Source organism: Bufo gargarizans, chromosome 2 (genome assembly GCF_014858855.1).
Source record: "Bufo gargarizans isolate SCDJY-AF-19 chromosome 2, ASM1485885v1, whole genome shotgun sequence".
Classification (NCBI taxonomy): Eukaryota; Metazoa; Chordata; class Amphibia; order Anura; family Bufonidae; genus Bufo; species Bufo gargarizans.
The window spans coordinates 509715163-509735843 of record NC_058081.1 but is presented as its reverse complement, the minus strand read 5'-3'; the positions used below and the strand labels follow the sequence as shown (position 1 = coordinate 509735843).

The 20681-nt window shown below is 47.2% G+C and overlaps 1 protein-coding gene across 1 annotated transcript in view; it reads right to left on the bottom strand.

The window, feature by feature from the left end:
- PRMT8 (protein arginine methyltransferase 8) overlaps nt 1-20681 on the bottom strand; it is a 285445-nt gene that overhangs the window by 110136 nt on the left and 154628 nt on the right. The window contains exon 5 of the mRNA XM_044277941.1: nt 149-291. Coding sequence (XP_044133876.1) covers nt 149-291 — 143 coding nt within the window. The remainder of the gene's footprint in view (nt 1-148; nt 292-20681) is intronic.

Below are 20681 nucleotides of genomic sequence, written 5' to 3'. Positions count from 1 at the left end.
ACTCCACTTGGGTATGTAATACCACTCACCACCTGCAGGCAGGTGTGGTGCTGCTTCTGGAAGAAAGCGCCACGTTATTCTTATCTTGTACACCTTCTGTAACATAGCAGGGCAGATTCGCTTTACTGAATGCATATATCACACTTACCAGCCATTTATCCCTGGCAAAGATGACAGTGTTGAGCATGGATTCATAGAAGAGACAATATCCCATCCATTCCGTGATGATAATGTCCACTTTATCCACCGGTAACTCCACCTCTTCAACTTTACCCCTAAATATTGTAATTACTGAAAAATGTATAGAAAAGTGCATTGTTGCAGTAATGAAAAAACGGTTACTAATGTCAAGAAAAATCATACTCAGAATATTGTTGACTAATTTAAATTGCAGCAAGCCCTGGTACTAGCATGATGCAATCATTAGACCTATTAAGCACAAGCCCAAGAGCCAGGTTGCCTTATACTGCTGACAGTGATTGACAGTAGACAGAGTCCCCAACAAGATTTGGCAAGAAACTGGTGCTGAATTTGTGTCGTTGTTGGTGCTAGCAGCACATTGATTTTAATAGAAAAGTGTAGTGCTTCATTTACCCTGTGGAGGCACTACAGGCAAATTCAACACTTGCTGCTTCATTGATTGGTGACAGGGTTGCCAACCAGAATTTTTCTACCATAATATAGGTAATTATATTATAAGTAATACATGTCTAGAGCTCAATATACTGATAATAACTCACTACCAGCATTTACTGTGAGCTGCAAAATGATGATAACTACCAACAAATCAATCAAGTCAAGTACCACCAGCCTCAAAAAAAAAAATCACAGAAACGTCTATTTATTTATTTTCACAGACACAGGAAAAAAGTTGCCTATTTTTACGGACTGTCCAGAAATTTCTGGACGGTTGACAACCCTAATTGGTGATGATCCTATTGTCAGTCAGGTCCTTGTGATGATCTTATTGTCCCTTCTAACAAAAAAAAATGTGCCACTTTCTAAAATTTGCAAGATACTAAATGATTGTGAGGCAGAATTAGGAAATGGTGCCCAGTGGATCACTGCTAAAAGGGTTAATATATTGTGGATCACTACCAAAAGGGTTAATACTGTAATTACCTGTTAAAAGGGCAGAGACAGTAAGGTAAATGCATGTTTATTGAAATAGACTTCACTGCTTGTGCTAAGAGTTTTTTGCTTCTCGCGGCCGCCACACTTTTGAGACACACTGGCTATCCAGTTGTAAGGACTGCAAATATATTGAGAGTTTGCACGTCTGTGGTTGATTTGGAGAGACTAAATAGTGTAACTGGAGAGACAACTACCATTATTGCCACCTCTTACAGTTAGGTCCATATATATTTGGACACTGACACAAATTTTGTTTTTACAGATGAACCGTGCAAAGTTCATTTATTTCAGTAATGCAACTTAAAAGGTGAAGCTAACATATGAGATAGACTCAGTACATGCAAAGCGGGATATTTCAAGCCTTTATTTGTTATAATTTGTTATTTGTTATAATTTGGATGATTATGGCTTATAGCTTATGAAAACCCCAAAGTCACAATCTCAGGTCCCCTTTGCTCAGTGGGTATGGATTAATTAGCTGACTAGAGTGGGACACTTTGAGCCTAGAATATTGAACCTTTTCACAAAATTAAAATTTTAAGCTGCATTAAAGAGGACCTTTCACCGATTATGACACTGTGAACTAAGAATACAGACATGGAGAGCGGCGCCCGGGGATCTCACTGCACTTACTATTATCCCTGGGCGCCGCTCCGTTCTCCCCTCCGGTATCTCCGCTCACTAAGTTATAGTAGGCGGAGTCTGCCCTTGTTCTTCTGTAGCGCTGGCCAATCGCATTGCAGAGCTCACAGCCTGGGAGAAAATAACCTCCCAGGCTGTGAGCTCTGCGCTGCGATTGGCCAGCGCTAGAGCAGAACAAGGGCAGACTCCGCCTACCATAACTTAGTGACTGAAATCTCTGCCTACTATAACTTAGTGAGCGGAGATACCGGAGGGCATAGCAGGAGAAAGGTGCGGCGCCCAGGGATAATAGTAAGTGCAGTGAGATCCCCGGGGCGCTGATCTACATGTCTGTATACTTAGTTCACAATGTCAGGATCGGTGAAAGGTCCTCTTTAATGCAATTCCTTTTAATTTGCATTACTGAAATAAATGGACTTTTGAACGATATTCAAATTTTTCGAGTTTCACATGTATTACCTGTTTACTAAAACATATTCAAGTCATAGTTATATAATGGACATAAAGTCCAGATTTTTTGCTTTTATTTGAGGTTATCCACATTAAAATTGGTAAAAGGGTTTAGGAGTTTCAGCTCCTTTACATGTGGCACCCTGTTTTCAAAGGGACCCAAAGTAATTGGACAATTGACTCAAAGGCGGTTTCATGGGCAGGTGTGAGCAATTCCTTCATTATTTCATTCTCAATTAAGCACATAAAAGGCCTGGAGTTGATTTGAGGTGTAGTGCTCGAATTTTGAAGATTTTACTGAGAAGTAAACATGCAGTCAAAGGAGCTCTCCATGCAGGTGAAACAAGCCATCCTTCATCTGCGAAAACAGAAAAAAAAACATCCAAGAAATTGCTACACTATTAGGAGTGGTGAAATCTACTGTTTGGTACATCCTGAGAAAGAAAGAAAGCACTGGTGACCTCAACAATGCAAAAAGACCTGGAGGCCTATGGAAGACAAAAGTGGTGGATGATCGCAGAATAATTACCATGGTGAAGAGAAACCCCTCCACAACAGCCAACCAAGTGAACAACACTCTCCACGATATAGGAGTATCAATATCCAAATCTACTATAAAGAGAAGACTGCATGAAAGTAAATACAGAGGGTTCACTGCACGGTGCAAGCCACTCATAAGCCTCAAGAATAAGGCTAGATTGGACTTTGCTAAAAAAACATACTAAGGGCTCTTTCACACTTGCGTTCTTCGGGCATAGAGTTCCGTCGTCGGGGCTCTATGCCGGAAGAATCCTGATCAGTTTTATCCTAATGCATTCTGAATGGAGTGAAATCCGTTCAGGATGCATCAGGATGTCTTCAGTTCCGGAACGGAACGTTTTTTGGCCGGAGAAAATACCGCAGCATGCTGCGCTTTTTGCTCCGGCCAAAAATCCTGAAGACTTGCCGCAAGGCCGGATCCGGAATGAATGCCCATTGAAAGGCATTGATCCGGATCCGGCCTTAAGCTAAACGGCGTTTCGGCGCATTGCCGGATGCGACGTTTAGCTTTTTTTCAATGGTTACCATGGCTGCCGAGACGCTAAAGTCCTGGCAGCCATGTAAAGTGTAGCGGGGAGCGGGGGAGCAGCATACTTACCATCCGTGCGGCTCCCGGGGCGCTCCAGAGTGACGTCAGGGCGCCCCAAGCGCATGGATCACGTGATCGCATGGCATGTCATACATGCGCATGGGGCACTCTGACGTCACTCTGGAGCGCCCCGGGAGCTGCGCGGACTGTAAGTATACCGCTCCCCCGCTCCTACTATGGCAACCAGGACTTTAATAGCGTCCTGGGTGCCATAGTAACACTGAAAGCATTTTGAAGACGGATCCGTCTTCAAATGCTTTCAGTACACTTGCGTTTTTCCGGATCCGGCGTGTAATTCCGGCAAGTGGAGTACACGCTGGATCCGGACAACGCAAGTGTGAAAGAGGCCTAAAAAAGCAGCACACTTCTGGAAGAACATTCTTTGGACAGATGAAAACAAGATCAACCTGTACCAGAATGATGGAAAGAAAAAAGTATGGCGAAGGCATGGTACAGCTCATGATCCAAAGCATACCACATCATCTGTAAAACATGGCGGAGGCAGTGTGATGGCTTGGGCATGCATGGCTGCCAGTAGCACTGGGTCCCTAGTGTTTATTGATGATGTGACACAGGACAGAAGCAGCCGGATGAATTCTGGGATTTTCAGAGACATACTGTGTGCTCAAATCCAGCCAAATGCAGCCAAACTGATTGGTCAGCGTTTGATAATACAGATGGACAATGACCCAAAACATAAAGCCAAAGAAACCCAGGAGTTTATTAATGCAAAGAAGTGGAATATTCTTAAATGGCCAAGTCAGTCCCCTGATCTGAACCCAATAGAGCATGCATTCCACTTGGTAAAGACTAAACTTCAGACAGACAGGCCCACAAACAGCATCTGAAAACCGCTGCAGTAAAGGCCTGGCAGAGCATTAAAAAGGAGGAAACACAGCGTCTGGTGATGTCCATGAGTTCAAGACTTCAGGCAGTCATCGCCAACAAAGGGTTTCCAACCAAGTATTAGAAATTAACATTTAATTTACAATTATTTAATTTGTCCAATTACTTTTGAGCCCCTGAAATGAAGTGATTGAGTTTAAAAAATGCTTTAGTTCCTCACATTTTTATGCAATCATTTTGTTCAACCCACTGAATTAAAGCTGAAAGTCTGAACTTCAACTGCATATGAATTGTTTTGTTCAAAATCCATTGCGGTAATGTACAGAACAAAAATTAGAAAAATGTTGTCTCTGTCCAAATATATATGGACCTAACTGTATATACAACCTTTGGGAGAATCATGTTGTGTTAATTACCTTAGAACTGTGCCTGCTGTTTCTACTGATAAATGATAAAAATGTGCTGGGGCCGATGGCCCTGTCCGAACCCGGCCCCCGTCATACTTCCATTTCGGAAATTGGTGAGACCAGTATAGAAACACCACTTGTGCCTAGATTTTGGCAAAATGGCATTGAACAAGTAAAACTGGAGTTTAAGACTTTTTTACAAATCTGGTGTAGATGGACGATAAATTTCCCCCTGTAATAATTATATAATAAAAAAATTCATGTACATGTTTTGCACCACATTTATGGGGTCATTTATCAAACTGGTGTAAAGTAGAACTGGCTTAGGGCTCTTTCACACTTGCGTTCTTTTCTTCCGGCATAGAGTTCCGTCGTCGGGGCTCTATGCCGGAAGAATCCTGATCAGTTTTATTCTAATGCATTCTGAATGGAGAGAAATCCGTTCAGGATGCATCAGGATGTCTTCAGTTCAGGACCGGAACGTTTTTTGGCCGGAGAAAATACCTGCACCATGCTGCGCTTTTTGCTCCGGCTAAAAATCCTGAACACTTGCCGCAAGGCCGGATCCGCTTCAGAGTGACGTCAGGGCGCCCCACGCGCATGGATGACGTGATCGCATGGCACGTCATCCATGCGCATGGGGTGCTCTGACGTCATTCTGGAGCGCCCCAGGAGCCGCACGGACTGTAAGTATACCGCTCCCCCGCTCCCCACTACTACTATGGCAACCAGGACTTTAATAGCGTCCTGGCTGCCATAGTAACACTTAACGCATTTTGAAGACGGATCCGTCTTCAAATGCTTTCAGTTCACTTGCGTTTTTCCGGATCCGGCGTGTAATTCCGGCAAGTGGAGTACACGCCGGATCCGGACAACGCAAGTGTGAAAGAGGCCTTAGTTGTCAGTAGGAACCAATCAGATTCCTCCTTTCATTTTTGACAGCTCCTTTGGAAAATGAAAAGTACAATCTGATTGGTTGCTATGGACAACTAAACCAGTTCTACTTTACACCAGTTTGATAAATGACTCCATTATTGTTTTAGACACATCCGATTTGTCTATTAATGAGGCGTGGTTTAGTGGGAAAGGGTGTGTGGCTTAAGATGTTACATTGTGTGCCAAAAATGCAACAAATTTGTGTTGCTTAATTCTGGTGTAAAGTAAAACAACTAATAGGTGGTATAAACTTAGACTAAAAAATCCCCAGATGCATCAGCCATTTTGATAAATGTGGTACAGATTTAGACTTTCTAATCAGTGGCGTACATAGAAGAGTAAGGGCCCCATAGCAAGGATCAAACCAGGCCCCCCACACAGGACAGAAGGGTTTGTGCCTAAACCCTTTTCAATGACCCTTGGACCATTTTTCCACAGTTTCATTTGCTAAAAGTTGTTCCTTTAGAGGGTAGAGTCCTGACCAAGTTTTCACCCCAGTAGAAGAGGAGATGATCCCAACTGGGCCCCCTCTTGCCCTGGGCCCCATAGCAGCTGCATAGTCTCCCTCTATGGTAGTTACTGTGTCTAATCTAAGGGCTCTTTCACACTTGCGTTGTCCAGATCCGGCGTGTACTCAATTTTTCTGGAATTACACGCCGGATCCGGAGAAACGCAAGTGAACTGAAAGCATTTGAAGACGGATCAGTCTTCAAAATGCGTTCAGTGTTACTATGGCAGCCAGGAACTATTAAAGTCCTGGTTGCCATAGTAGTAGTAGGGAGCGGGGAGCAGTATACTTACCGTCTGTGCGGCTCCCGGGGCGCTCCAGAATGACGTCAGAGCGCCCCATGCGCATGGATGACGTGCCATGCGACCACATCATCCATGCGCATGGGGCGCCCTGACGTCACTCTGGAGCGCCCCGGGAGCCGCATGGACGGTAAGTATACTGCTCCCCCGCTCCCCACTACACTTTACCATGGCTGCCAGGACTTTAGCGTCCCGGCAGCCATGGTAACCATTCAGAAAAAGCTAAACGTCGGATCCGGCAATGCGCCGAAACTACGTTTAGCTTAAGGCCGGATCCGGATTAATGCCTTTCAATGGGCATTAATTCCGGATCCGGCCTTGCGGCAAGTGTTTAGGATTTTTGGCCGGAGCAAAAAGCGCAGCATGCTGCGGTATTTTCTCCGGCCAAAAAACGTTCCGGTCCTGAACTGAAGACATCCTGATGCATCCTGAACGGATTTCTCTCCATTCAGAATGCATTGGGATAATCCTGATCAGGATTCTTCCGGCATAGAGCCCCGACGACGGAACTCTATGCCGGAAGAAAAGAACGCAAGTGTGAAAGAGCCCTAAGGCTACACTGTCTAAACATTAGACAGGGTTAGTAAATGTACCCCAATGTATTTGCTTGATTTTAAATATTGTTGCGATTTATGTTCTATTTTTAAAAACTTCCCTGAGGGTGGACATAGTGGAGGCGAATACTTCCTTCCCGTATAGAATATGTGCAAAAGGGTTGTTCTTTACAGCAGCTAAAATGAATAGAAGTGAATGACAGGAAAATGTCATAGATTATTACCCTCTCTAGGAAGTGATAGCATACAGCTTCCTCCCTTCCTCACTAGGGAGTGACCCATTCTGCACAGTAAGGCCTCATGCACACGACCGTTGTGTGCATCCGTGGCCGTTGTGCCGTTTTCAGTTTTTTTTTTCGCGGACCCATTGACTTTCAATCGGTCCGTGGAAAAATCGGAAAATGCACCATTTTGCAGCCGAGACCGTGATTCGTGTATCCTGTCCGTCAAAAAAATAAGACCTGTCCTATTTTTTTGACGGACAACGGTTCACGGACCCATTCAAGTCAATGGGTCCGTGAAAGAACACGGATGCACACAAGATTGGCATCCGTGTCCGTGATCCGTGGCCGTAGGTTACTTTCATACAGACGGATCCAAAGATCCATCTGCATAAAAGCTTTTTCAGATCTAAGTTTTCACTTTGTGAAAACTCATATCGGACAGTATATTCTAACACAGAGGCGTTCCCATGGTGATGGGGACGCTGGTGATGGGGACGCTTCTAGTTAGAATACACTACAAACTGTGTACAAGACTGCCCCCTGCTGATGCGCCCCCCATCGGCCCCCCCCTTCCTCCCTGTATTGTAATAATTATTCGTTGGTGGCACAGAGTGCGCCCCCCATCGCCCCCCCCGATCATTGGTGGCAGCGGAGTTCCGATCGGAGTCCCAGTTTAATCACTGGGGATCCGATCGGTAACCATGGCAACCAGGACGCTACTGCAGTCCTGGTTGCCATGGTTACTTAGCAATAGTACAATAGTAAAAGATTCATACTTACCTGGGAGCTGCGATGTCTGTGTCCAGCCGGGAGCTCCACCTACTGGTAAGTGACAGCAATGCGATTAAACTGGGACTCCGATCGGAACTCCGCTGCCACCAATGATGGGGGGGGGGGAGATGGGAGGCCGCACACTGGCCACCACCAATCTTGTTAATGCTATAGATGGAGGGGGGCCGATGGGGGGCGCACACTGTGCCACCAACAAATTATTACAATACAGGGAGGAAGGGGGGGCCGATGGGGGGTGCACACTGTGCCACCAATGAATAATTATTACAATACAGGGAGGAAGGGGGGGTCCGATGGGGGGCGCACACTGTGCCACCAACGAATAATTATTACAATACAGGGAGGAAGGGGGGGCCGATGGGGGGCGCACACTGTGCCACCAACGAATAATTATTACAATACAGGGAGGAAGGGGGGGCCGATGGGGGGCGCACACTGTGCCACCAATGAATAATTATTACAATACAGGGAGGAAGGGGGGGGCGGGGGGGTGCACACTGTGCCACCAACAAATTATTACAATAGAGGGAGGGAGGGGGGGGGCCGCACTGGCCACCAATGATATTCAAACTGGGGAGGGGGGGGGGTCTGCCCCCTGCTGCCTGGCAGCCCTGATCTCTTACAGGGGGATATGATAGTACAATTAACCCCTTCAGGTGCGGCACCAGAGGGGTTAATTGTGCTGATCACGGCCCCCTGTAAGAGATCGGGTGCTGCCAGGCAGCAGGCGGCAGTCATGTACACAGTTTGTAGTATATTCTAACTAGAAGCGTCCCCATCACCATGGGAACGCCTCTGTGTTAGAATATACTGTTGGAAATGAGGTTTCACAATCTAACTCATATCCAACAGTATATTCTAACATAGTGGCGTTCCCATGGTGATGGGGACGCTTCAAGTTAAAATATACCATCGGATTGGAGAAAACTCAGATCCGATGATATAAAAGGGACTCCAGACTTTACATTGAAAGTCAATCGGGACGGATCCGTTTGAAATGGCACCATATTGTGTCAACGTCAAACGGATCCGTCCCCATTGACTTGCATTGTAATTCAGGACGGGTCCGTTTGGCTCCGCACGGCCAGGCGGACACCAAACTACTTTTTTTCATGTCCCTGGATCCTCCAAAAATCAAGGAAGACCCACGGATGAAAAAACGGTCACGGATCACGGACATACGGACCCCGTTTTTGCGGGCCGTGAAAAAATACTGTCGTGTGCATGAGGCCTAAAACCGACAAATGAGAAACAGAAAATGTCAGCTCATTGCAGTACCACAGAAAAGGGTCACTGCAAAAGATTAAAGGGGGTAATTTATTAAACAGAAATACGCCTAAATTAGGCATATTTCTGGCGCAGATTAAGGAACCATTCACACGTCCGCAAAATGGGTCCGCATCCGTTCCGCAATCTTGCGGAACAGGTGCAGACCCATTGATTTTCAATGGGGCTGGAATGTGCTGTCCGCATCCGAACTTGAGGATCTGCACTTCCGGATCCGCACTTCTGTTCCGCAAAAAAAACTGAAAATGTCCTATTCTTGTCCGCAAGAAAAAGCATTTTCTATGAGAGTGCCGGTGATGTGCTGTCCACAAAATGCGGAATGCACATTGCTGGTGTCTTACGGACGTGTTAATGGACCCTTAGACAAAAAAGGTCCTTTGCGCTGCAATCTGCGAATTCCCCCCTCATGCCAGGTCTAAAAAAGTGGGCAAGGAAGGGAACGGGCTGGCAGGCCCATCTCATTTACCATTTTCTACACCTGTTTTAGGTGTAGAAAATGGTCTAAATGTAAGACAGCTAGGAAAAACAATTAAAAATAATATAGAAAAATAATGAAAAACCTTGAAAAAATGATTTGCTTTGTTTTTGTCGCTATTAGTGATGAGCAGCAGGGGCAATATTCGAATTTGCAATATTTCACAAATATTTTGTGGAATATTCGCCATATATTCGCAAATTCGAGAATCCACAATTTTCTTGATTGTGAAAATCGGCAATGTAATATTCCCGTAATGCTTGCGCAATACAGGCATGGGTTACTTTTGCTACATTTTCCAAGCTACTAGAAGTTTCCTGAGACTGGAGAAAATGGTTGGCGCGGCAGAACATTAAAAATGGCTTTATATGCAGATAGAGTGCTCCAATATATTTGTGATTGCGTTAATCGGCAATCAATGATGCGCATATGTTGGCAAAATACGTAAAACTTCACATTTTAGCAGGTCTGACTACATATTACTGATTGGTGCACTATGTATTGTTGTGACATCACAGCACTATGTCTGTAGCATGTATGTATGGACAGCAGAACCTATCAGCTACACTATATCAGGATATAACCGACACTGACTATCTCCCACTAACTATCTGTATATATATATATATATATATATATATATATGTATATATAAGCTAACTATCTAATGTAGTGTGGAAAGCACAGAGCACAGCAATGACACTGCTCTCTTTCTCTCAGATCTTTAAAAAACTGTAGAAAATGGCTGCTGGGGAGGTTCTTATATAGTAAGGGGTAGGCAACTTTACTATTGGTTGCTAGGGATGTTGCTAAGCTCAGACAAAGACATTGCAGCCTTCTCATTGGCCCACAAGCAAGAAGCAGAGAGGGATCATGGGTTCAAATGAAAAAAAATCTAGAATATTCGAAAATACGAATATATAGCACTATATTCTAAATATTCACGAATTCTCGAAGTGCCGATATTCGCGATTAATATTTGCTATTCGAAAATTTGTGCCCAACACTAGTCGCTATATTCTGACCCCTATAACTTTTTTGTAGCTATGTGTATGGAACTGTGTGAGGGAATATTTTTTGCAGGGCGATCTGTATTTTTCATCAATAGCATTGATGGGTGTGCAAGACTTTTAGCAAGCAATCATTAGATTGCTTCTTTCATAGACTTCAATGCATTAGCATTGGAGTCTATGGGAATTATACTATGTAAACTAATGTGCAGCAACCTCCTGTTACACAGGAAGACAAGGGCTGCCGTGCACACTTTCCGGCACTCCCGAACCTTGCCGGGTAAGCCAGAGCACACCTAGAAGTGCGCACCTCCGGCTTTTAGCATGTCCAGGTGTTGTGGTCACTAGTGTTGATCGAGCACCAAAGTGCTCGGGAGCTCGAGTAGAACACCTCGGGATGCTCGGGTGCTCTACCGAGCACCCGAGCACAATGGAAGTCATTGGGAGAACTTGAAGAAGGGAGGGTGTCTGGTTCACAGGAAAAGGTCAGAAATTGATGGAAACACCACTGAAGTAGTTCGGGAACAGCATGGGGAGGATGTCTGGGTGCATCTTGGACTCCCAGGTCGCTCCTGGGAACAATGTTGTCCGAGTAGTACACCACTTTTACAGACTGACAATAATATGCACAAAATCGAAGAGAAAATCGATTTTAGAGGAAAAATTGGTAGGAAACATTATTTCCTGTATATTTACTTGTATATAAAGTGCAAGTGCTGCCAAAAATTACAAGAAAGACACTCCGACACAACCTGTATATCACATAAAGGAGGGCCTCATTCACATTGTGGTACAATTGTTCAGGTAGTGGGACTCCTACACTCATAAAGCCTACGCACTAAGTGAAAGGACTGCCAAAAATTACAAGGAATCGGCACTCAAATACACCCTTTATTACACATAAAGGAGGGCATCATACACACCCTTGAAAAATTATGATTGATAGCCTGCTGGTGACCCTCTAAAACATTATGAGCAAGGGCCTGCTGGTGACCCTGTAAAACATTAGGGGCGAGGGCCTGCTGCTGATCCTACCAGCTAAAACATTAGGGATGAGGGTCTGCTGCTGAGATGACAATCTAAAACATTAGGGGAGAGTGCCTGCTGCTGATCTGACCATCTAAAACATTATGGGCGAGTGCCTGCTGCTGATCTGACCATCTAAAACATTATGGGCGAGGGCCTGCTGCTGAGCTGACCATCTAAAACATTAGGGGAGAGTGCCTGCTGCTGATCTGACCATCTAAAACATTATGGGCGAGTGCCTGCTGCTGATCTGACCATCTAAAACATTATGGGCGAGGGCCTGCTGCTGAGCTGACCATCTAAAACATTAGGGGCGAGGGCCTGCTGCTGAGCTGACCATCTAAAACATTAGGGGCGAGGGCTTGCTGCTGATCTGACCATGGAAAAAATTATGTGCGAGGGCCTGATGCTGAGCTTACAATCTAAAACATTATCGATGAGGGCCTGCTGCTGAGCTGACCATCAAAAAAATTATGGATGAGGGCCTGCTGCTAAGCTGACCCTCTAAAACATTAGGAGCGAGGGCAGCCTAATAAGCATGTTGATATGATGGAGGAGGAGGATGAGAAAAGGAAGATTGAACCATACACCCTTTTTTGTGGTGGAAGGGGTGCATGGGAATACAGTTATATTCAATACACCATAAAAGAAACATTTAAAGTGCCTTTATGTTCACCCGCTTTTCTCTGGTGGAGTAGAGAAGTCAGGGGAAATCCAGGCCTTGTTCATTTTAATAAGAGTCAACCTGTCAGTATTTTCAGTTGACAGGCGGATACGTTTATCTGTTATAATGCCACCAGCAGCACTAAATACCCACTCAGACAAAACGCTGGCAGCAGGACAGGCCAGCACCTCCAAGGCGTAGAGCGCCAGTTTGTGCTACGTGTCCAGCTTGGACACCCAATAGTTGTAAGGCACAGAGGGATCATTGAGGACACTGACACGGTCTGCTACGTACTCCTTCACCATCTTCCAAAACTTTTCTCTCCTTGTGACACTAGACTGCGCATCAGGGTGAGGTTGCTGGCGGGGTGTCATGAAACTGTCCTAGGCCTTGGAGAGTGTTGTCTTGCCTCTGTTGGAACTGCTGTGTGTTCCCCTTCGTCTCCCCTCCTTGGTTGCCCAAGGAACTACGTACATTGCTGCCAGCGTTGTCAGCTGGAAATTTTTGGAGCAATTTTTCCACAAGGACCTTCTGGTATTGCACCATTTTGCTAGTCCACCATAGTAATGAGAGATAAGAAGTTCTCTTTGTAGCGGGGGTCGAGAAGGTTGAACAACCAGTAATCCCTGTTGGCCAAAATGCGTATAATGCAAGGGTCACTGGAAAGGCAGCATAATATAAAGTCAGCCATGTGTGCCAGAGTCCCAACAGACAAGACTTCACTGTCCTCATCAGGAGGATGACTCTCAATCTCCTCATCCTCTTCCTCCTCTTTGGCCCATCCACGCTGAACAGATGGAATAAACCTGCTGTGGAAACAAGAACTGTTTCCTGCTCCTCATCATCATCATCATCCAATTCGTGCTGAGAAGACGAACAGAGGGTGGTCTGGCTATCACCCTGTATACAGTACTGTCCTCCCCCATTTCCACCTCTTCCACATGCAAAGCGTCCACCTTTATTGTGAGCAGCGTGCGTTTCAGTAGACACAGAAGTGGGATGGTTACGCTGATAAGAGCAGCATTGCCGCTCACCATCTGTGTTGATTCCTCAAAGTTGCGTAAAACCTCACAGAGGTCAGACATCCATGCCCACACGTCGCTTGTGAAGAGTAGAAGCTGACTGGAAAGGCAATGACCATGTTGCGGCTGGTATTCCACTACTGCCCCTCTGCTGCTAACAAAGCCTGGCCAACATGTGGAACGTGGAGTTTCAGCGCGTGCTCACGTCGCACAACAGTCGGTGAGCTGGCAATTGCAAGCGCAGCTGCAGCTCTGCAAGACTGGCAGCAGCTGTAGATGACTTTCGGAAATGGGCACACACGCGGCGCACCTTCACCAGTAGCGCAGGCAAATTGGGGTAGGTTTTGAGAAACTGTTTGTAGCGAAACCAACCTCGCCACTTGGTTTTGGAGAGGCCTGTTTACCAGCCTCTTGCCTCAGGATTATGGCCCATACTAACTTTAAAGGAGAAGAAAGACCGGCCGCACAGCTTAAATCTGTCTTTGGAATTGTATTTTGTTATGTGAGGGTACCCAGATAGCTAATTTTATCGTATTTGTGTAGTCTGAGTGCCGTTCACCTTATAATATGCACTCAGACTTGAGCTATCTGGGGATATTTTAAATGTCTGTGTTTACTGTAAGGGTGTAACATTGTGTGTTTAAAAGGTGATTTCTGTCCTGTTGTCTCCACATGTGTATTAGCGATTTCCCTTTGTCCTGAGAGATAATTGGATTGCTCCTCAGGTGTCTCCAGGGCAGAGAGGAGGAAACCATGATGCATTGTGGGGATGTGTTGTGTCTGTGTATCCTGAATTGCTACATATCTGTCCTGTGTCACAGTCTTCCTTCTGGTCCCCTAGGGGCGTGTCCACCAGATGGGGACCTGCATAAATACGGGCGGGTAACACTCAATAAAGGGTGGCTGCTTTATACCTTCATGAAGTTTTGGCTCATGTTTGGGGAATGCGATAACTACACTCTTGGGGATTGCTATATCACAATAGTCCCCTGAGTATAAGCTCTTTTAAGAGCTTGTTCATGGTTCCTGCTCTCTGGATGTAGGAGAGGTTCACCCACTGGAAGCTGAAGCCCGGTCTTGGGTCCAGCGTGGGTGGAGGACGGTGAGACCCCAACCAAGCTGCGGTAGTTCGTGGGGTCTGCAGTGCGTACGGTGTCAAGTGGAGTGCTTGGAGTCCTCGGAAAGCACTAGGAGCATCTATCGACGGAGGTACCTGGTCGGGGTGCCTAGGAGATCCGTTACATTGGTGGCAGCGGTGAGATGGCGTCCTAGTGAGAGGAGAGGCAGCTCGGAGACACCGTTCGTGGATTTTACAATTGAGGGAAACGCTAGTATCCGTACAGCGCCCCTGGCTACAGCAATATGGATGCCGTTGGTTCCTGCACAGCATTCCATGAGGAAGATTACAGGGATGCCGAGTGAAAAGGCGTATGACACCAGGCCCTGGAGGACGTGCAGCGTCGGAGGGGTGAGAGTCTTCCCAGTGAGGAGCAGAGATTACGAATGCGATTGGCGCTGCGACTACCTCTACTGGGAGAGCAACCATTGATGGAGTGGGTGTCAGAGCTTGAGACACTGGTATGGCAGGAAACCTGGCTGGATGACGCTTACCAAGCACTATGGTGGGACACAGTACGACAGTCTCCATGGATGGAGGAGTACGCCAAGCCTGAAGGTGAGGAATATAATTGCCCTGGTTTATTGTGGGAGTCTTTTGAAGACATTGACTTTGGGAGCACAGAAGAGTCTAGATTTTGAGACATTACTGACTACAGGTGGGACTTGCACAATTGGCCTACAACTAGTGGGGTGAGGGCAGATCTGACCTTTCTGGTCCAAAGGGAGTGGGAGCTGGAGCAAGATTAGCAACAGTTGCTTCGCTCCATTCAAGCCCAGCGCAAGATACAAGACAGTTGGATACCAGGCCCAGACCTGCAGCCCTACCCCTGGCAAGTCACAGCTGCGGTATCCCCTACTTCCTCACCAACTGTGGAGGTAGGGGACTTCATAGACTGGTACTGGGAGGAACCCCAGTCGGCAGGTGGAGATGGGACCGTAGTCACTCCACCGGCCCAACAGGGTGGCTGGGCAGGCGGCCCAGATCCCCAAATGCCACTGGGAGTACAGGGAGAGGAGGTTGTCGGTCCCTCATCTCTGCAACAACCAGAATCACTGGTAGTGGAGACAGTCGGTCTCACTACCCAGTGACAGTATACTCTACAGGGAGAGGAGACAGTTGGTCTCTCTCCCCAGCGGAAGATGGGGTATCCAGAGGAGGGGGTAAGTGATAGCCCCCCTCCACAGCTCTCTCCCAGCCCAATACTGAGTGTAGTGGGTAAGGCTTTAAACCCAACTGACCCCTCTCCAGCAGAAGAGCTGGCATCAGAGCAGAGCGCCGCTGGCCTCTGCTCTAACCATTCATTTACTACCCAGCATGAGTTGGCACCATGCATCCCAGCTGAAGCGCTGGCATCAGGGCAGAGCGCCGCTGGCCTCTGCCCTCCCCTATCCTCTTCTTCAGAGCCGGACTTCCCACAGGCTACCCCAGCGGAAGAGCTGGCATCTGGGCAGAGCGCAGTCGGCCTCTGCCCACCAAGTACATACAGCTCCAAGCTAGAGAACCACAAGGAAGCAAGGAGTCGCAGATGCCCACTCAACAGCTGGGGACATACAGAACAGAGCCAGGCCCCAAGATTCAACAGGTCCAGTATTGGGTTGTGGTTGGACTGCCAGACTAACTCAGGTACTGACCGTGAGTATCTGGTTAGTCTTCCCTGGGAGGGGGAGATGTGTGGCGAAACCAACCTCGCCACTGGGTTTTGGAGAGGCCTGTTTATCAGCCTCTTGCCTCAGGATTATGGCCCATACTAACTTTAAAGGAGAAGACAGACCGGCTGCACAGCTTAAATCTGTCTTTGGAATTGTATTTTGTTATATGAGGGTACCCAGATAGCTAATTTTATTGGATTCGTGCAGTCTGAGTGCCATTCACCTAATAATATGCACTCAGACTTGAGCTATCTGGGGATATGTTAAATGTCTTTGTTTACTGTAAGGGTGTGACATTGTGTGTTTAAATGGTGATTTCTGTCCTGTTGTCTCCACATGTGTATTGGCGATTTCCCTTTGTCCTGAGAGATAATTGGATTGCTCCTCGGGTGTCTTCAGGGCAGAGAGGAGGAAACCATGATGCATTGTGGGTATGTGTTGTGTCTGTGTATCCTGAATTGCTACATATCTGTCCTGTGTCACAGTCTTCCTTCTGGTCCCCTAGAGGCGTGTCCACCAGATGGGGACCTGCATAAATACGGGCAGGTAGCCCTCAATAAAGGGTGGCTGCTTTATACCTTCATGATGTTTTGGCTCATGTTTGGGGAATGCGATAACTACACTCTTGGGGATTGCTATATCACAATACCCCCCTGAGTATAAGCTCTTGTAAGAGCTTGTTCATGGTTCCTGCTCTCTGGATGTAGGAGAGGTTCACCCACTGGAAGCTGAAGCCCGGTCTTGGGTCCAGCGTGGGTGGAGGACGGTGAGACCCCAACCAAGCTGCGGTGGTTCGTGGGGTCTGCAGTGCGTACGGTGTCAAGTGGAGTGCTTGGAGTCCTCGGAAAGCACTAGGAGCATCTATCGACGGAGGTGCCCGGTCGGGGTGCCTAGGAGATCCGTTACACTGTTGAACCACTAAGTTGAACACGTGGGTTAGGCATGGTATGTGTGTGAGCTTGCCGCGCTCCAAAGCCCCCACCAAGTTATGTCCCTTATCAGACTCAACCATGCCTGGTCCCTTATACCCTGCCACAGCACTGCGGTGTTGTGCTGTTTGTCACCTAAGGAAATTAATTTCAGCTGGGCCTGTTGCCGCTTCCCCACTGCAGTGCTTCCAGCTACTGACTGATGGCTGACTTGTGCTGCAAGATGAAAATTCAGAGGTGGAAGTGGAGGAGGAGGAGAAGAGGGGGTTGCAGCCACTACTGTAGGTGGTGTCGGAAATCCTGATGGACGTACTGTCCGCAATCCTTGGCGTCGGTAGCACCTGTGCCATCCCAGGGTACGACTCACTACCGGCCTCCACAACATTCACCCAGTGTGCCGTCAGGGAAATGTAATGTCCCTGGCCAAAAGCACTTGTCCATGTGTCAGTCGTTAAGTGGACCTTCCCAATAACTGTGTTGGTCAGGGCACGGGTGATGTTACGGGATACATGCTGGTGTAAGGCAGGGACGGCTGGGGACAGTACTGCGGGACAGCCGCCACCAACAGGCTGCGGAAAGCCTCAGTGTCCACAATCCTGAATGGCAACATTTCCAGGGCCAGCAATTTGGAAAGGTGCGTAGTTAGTGCTATGGTCTGTGGGTGGGTGGCTGGGTATTTGCGCTTTCGTTCAAATGCCTGGGGTATGGACATCTGTACGCTGCGCTGGGACACAGAAGTGGATGTGCTAGCTAATAGTGCTTACGAAGGTCCAGGGCGAGAGGCATCCGGGCCTGCGTCTTGGACAGGGGATTGGCCAGAACATAACACAGGCGAAAAGGAGACAGTGGTGTAACCCGCAGATACTGATTGTGGACCCAGGCAGTCGGCCCACCTATTAGGATGCTTTAATGCCATGTGGCGGATCATGCTGGTGGTTGGTAAGGTTGCTAGTTTTGGTATAGCACAGGTTGCAAATGACAATTCTTTTATTGTCTGCACTTTCCTCAAAAAAGCACCAATCTGCGGAACACCTACCCCTTGGCAAGGGAGATTGCTGCAAGGGGGTGCTCCGGGGAACAGTTGCGGGCCTGTTTGGTGTGGCCCGCCTTATCCCTTTTTCCACCCCACTGCCTCTTCCAGCCTGTTGCGGTGCTGCGGATCCCTCCCCCTCTGTACTGCTGTCCGTGCTCGGCTTGCCACCTTCCCAGGGTGGGTCAAGGATTTCATCATCCAGCACCTCCTCTTCCACTTCCTCACTTTGGTCATCCTCCTGACTTGTTGACCTTATAACAACCTCACTTATTGACAACTGTATCTCATCCTCATCATCAACCTCGTGAAACTCTAATTGCCGTTCCCCACGTCATCTTCTTGTAACTGTGGATGCTCAAGAGTTTGGGCATCAGTGCACACGATCTCCTCATGTCCCTCTTCAAGCGGGCTTGGCGAGCGGCCCAAATCAAGGAATGGTGATGAAAAGAGCTCCTCAGAATATCCGAGTGTGGAATCACTTGTTTGCCAAGAGTCTCCATGGTGGGAGGAAAGAGGATCAGGGTGAGGATTCTTTTGCCCAGAAGACATGGTGGACGACAGGGTGGTGCCTAACCGACTGGAAGCATTATCTACTGCAATCCAACTGACCACCTGGTCGCACTAGTCTGACTTAGAGAGTGGTGTCCTGCGCCGCCCTGCAAACTGGGACATGAAGCTAGGTATCGTGGATGAGTGTGTTTCTTGTGCTCTGGCAGCAGGCACAGTTTCACCGCGCCCAAGGCCATGGCCTCTGCGTGCACCATCAGCAGCACGGCCACTTCCCTGTCCCTTACTGCTCGCCTTCTGCATATTAAATGGTATATATGCTTGCAAGTATGTCACACGTACAGTAGCGCATGTTTTGCAAGTGTATGCGCAAATAAATTCAACTGAATGTCACTGATATTTAGGATGTGCAAACGTTATACAGGAGATGTAGCGCAGGTAAAGTCGCTGCTGTCACAGCGGCTAATAAAAAATTCCAGGGAATGTAACAGCTATTTGGGATGTGCAAACGTTATACAGGAGATGTAGCGCAGGTAATGTCACTGCTGTCACCAGCAGCTAACGTTATACAGAAGATGTAGCGCAGGTAATGTCTCTGCTGCCACCAGCAGCTAAAGTTATACAGAAAATGTAGCGCAGGTAATGTTGCTCGCTGCTGTCACCAGCGGCTAACATTATACAGAAGATGTAGCGCAGGCAATGTCTCTGCTGTCACCAGCAGCTAATGTTATACAGAAGATGTAGCACAGGTAATGTTGCTGTTGTCACCAGCGGCTAACGTTATACAGGAGATGTAGCGCAGGTAATGTCTCTGCTGTCACCAGCGGCTAACGTTATACAGACGATGTAGCGCAGGTAATGTCGCTGCTGTCACCAGTGGCTAACGTTATACAGGAGATGTAGCGCAGGCAATGTCGCTGCTGTCACCAGCGGCTAACGTTATACTGGAGATGTAGCGCAGGTAATGTCGCGGCTGTTCATAGCTGCTAAACAAAAATTACAGTCAATCTCACTGATATTTAGGATGCGGAAACGTTATAGAGGAAATGTAGTGCAGGTAATGTAACTGTACACAGCGGACACCGTCTTTGGGAAAAGTACACTGGATGTTAGATATTTTTAGGATGCGCAAACGTTATACAGATGTAGCGCAGGTAATGTAACTGTCCACAGCGGACACCGTCTACGGAAAAAGTACACTGGATGTCTCAGATATTTTTAGGCTGCGCACACGTTGCACAGGAAATGTAGTGCAGATAATGTCGCTGTCTGCAGCAATCAAACAACTGCACGCAATTTAGTGCAGGTTGAGCTAAGAATATGTATTGCTGCTAGATACAACAATAGTCCTTAAAAGGACTTTTGGGTCTCTACAATTGCATGCAATTTAGCGCAGGTTGCGCTAAAAATATATATTAGTGCCAGACACAACAATAGTGTTTAAAAGGACTTTTGGGTCTCTAACACCAACCCTGCCTAACAAAAAAATTAAATAAAATTCCCTACACTATCTGTACCTTCTACAGCACAACTCTCCCTGAGCCGAACCACGTGTCATCGGGTGCTTTATAGCACCCAATGACATGTTCCAGCCAGCCAATCACTGTAATGCCAGTAACCAACATGGCTACGGCATTACAGTGAGTGGCGGTACTTACGTAGCAGCCAACAAATGTGCGGGGAGGAGACACGAGCATCGCCGATGTGCCGAGCATTGCGGTGCTCGAGCCAAACTGGTGTTCGGCCCAGCATGCTCGATTAACACTGGTGGTCACGTTTGACCATGGCATCTGAAGGGTAAAAAGTCCATGATCGGCTTTACTGTCGGTCACCGACTTTCGGTGTGAGTGTCTGCTCTAAGAAACAGCAGGCACCTGGCAGCTATGGCCACTCTGGCGTGCGGGTGCCATCTTTAAAGTCCCAACCAGAAGGGGTTAATTTTGTACCCCTCAGTCCATGAATTACACAAGATATGCACAGAATTTCAACTGCATGCTTAAGGTTCTAAAAAAACTGAGGAGTAGCACAACCCCCA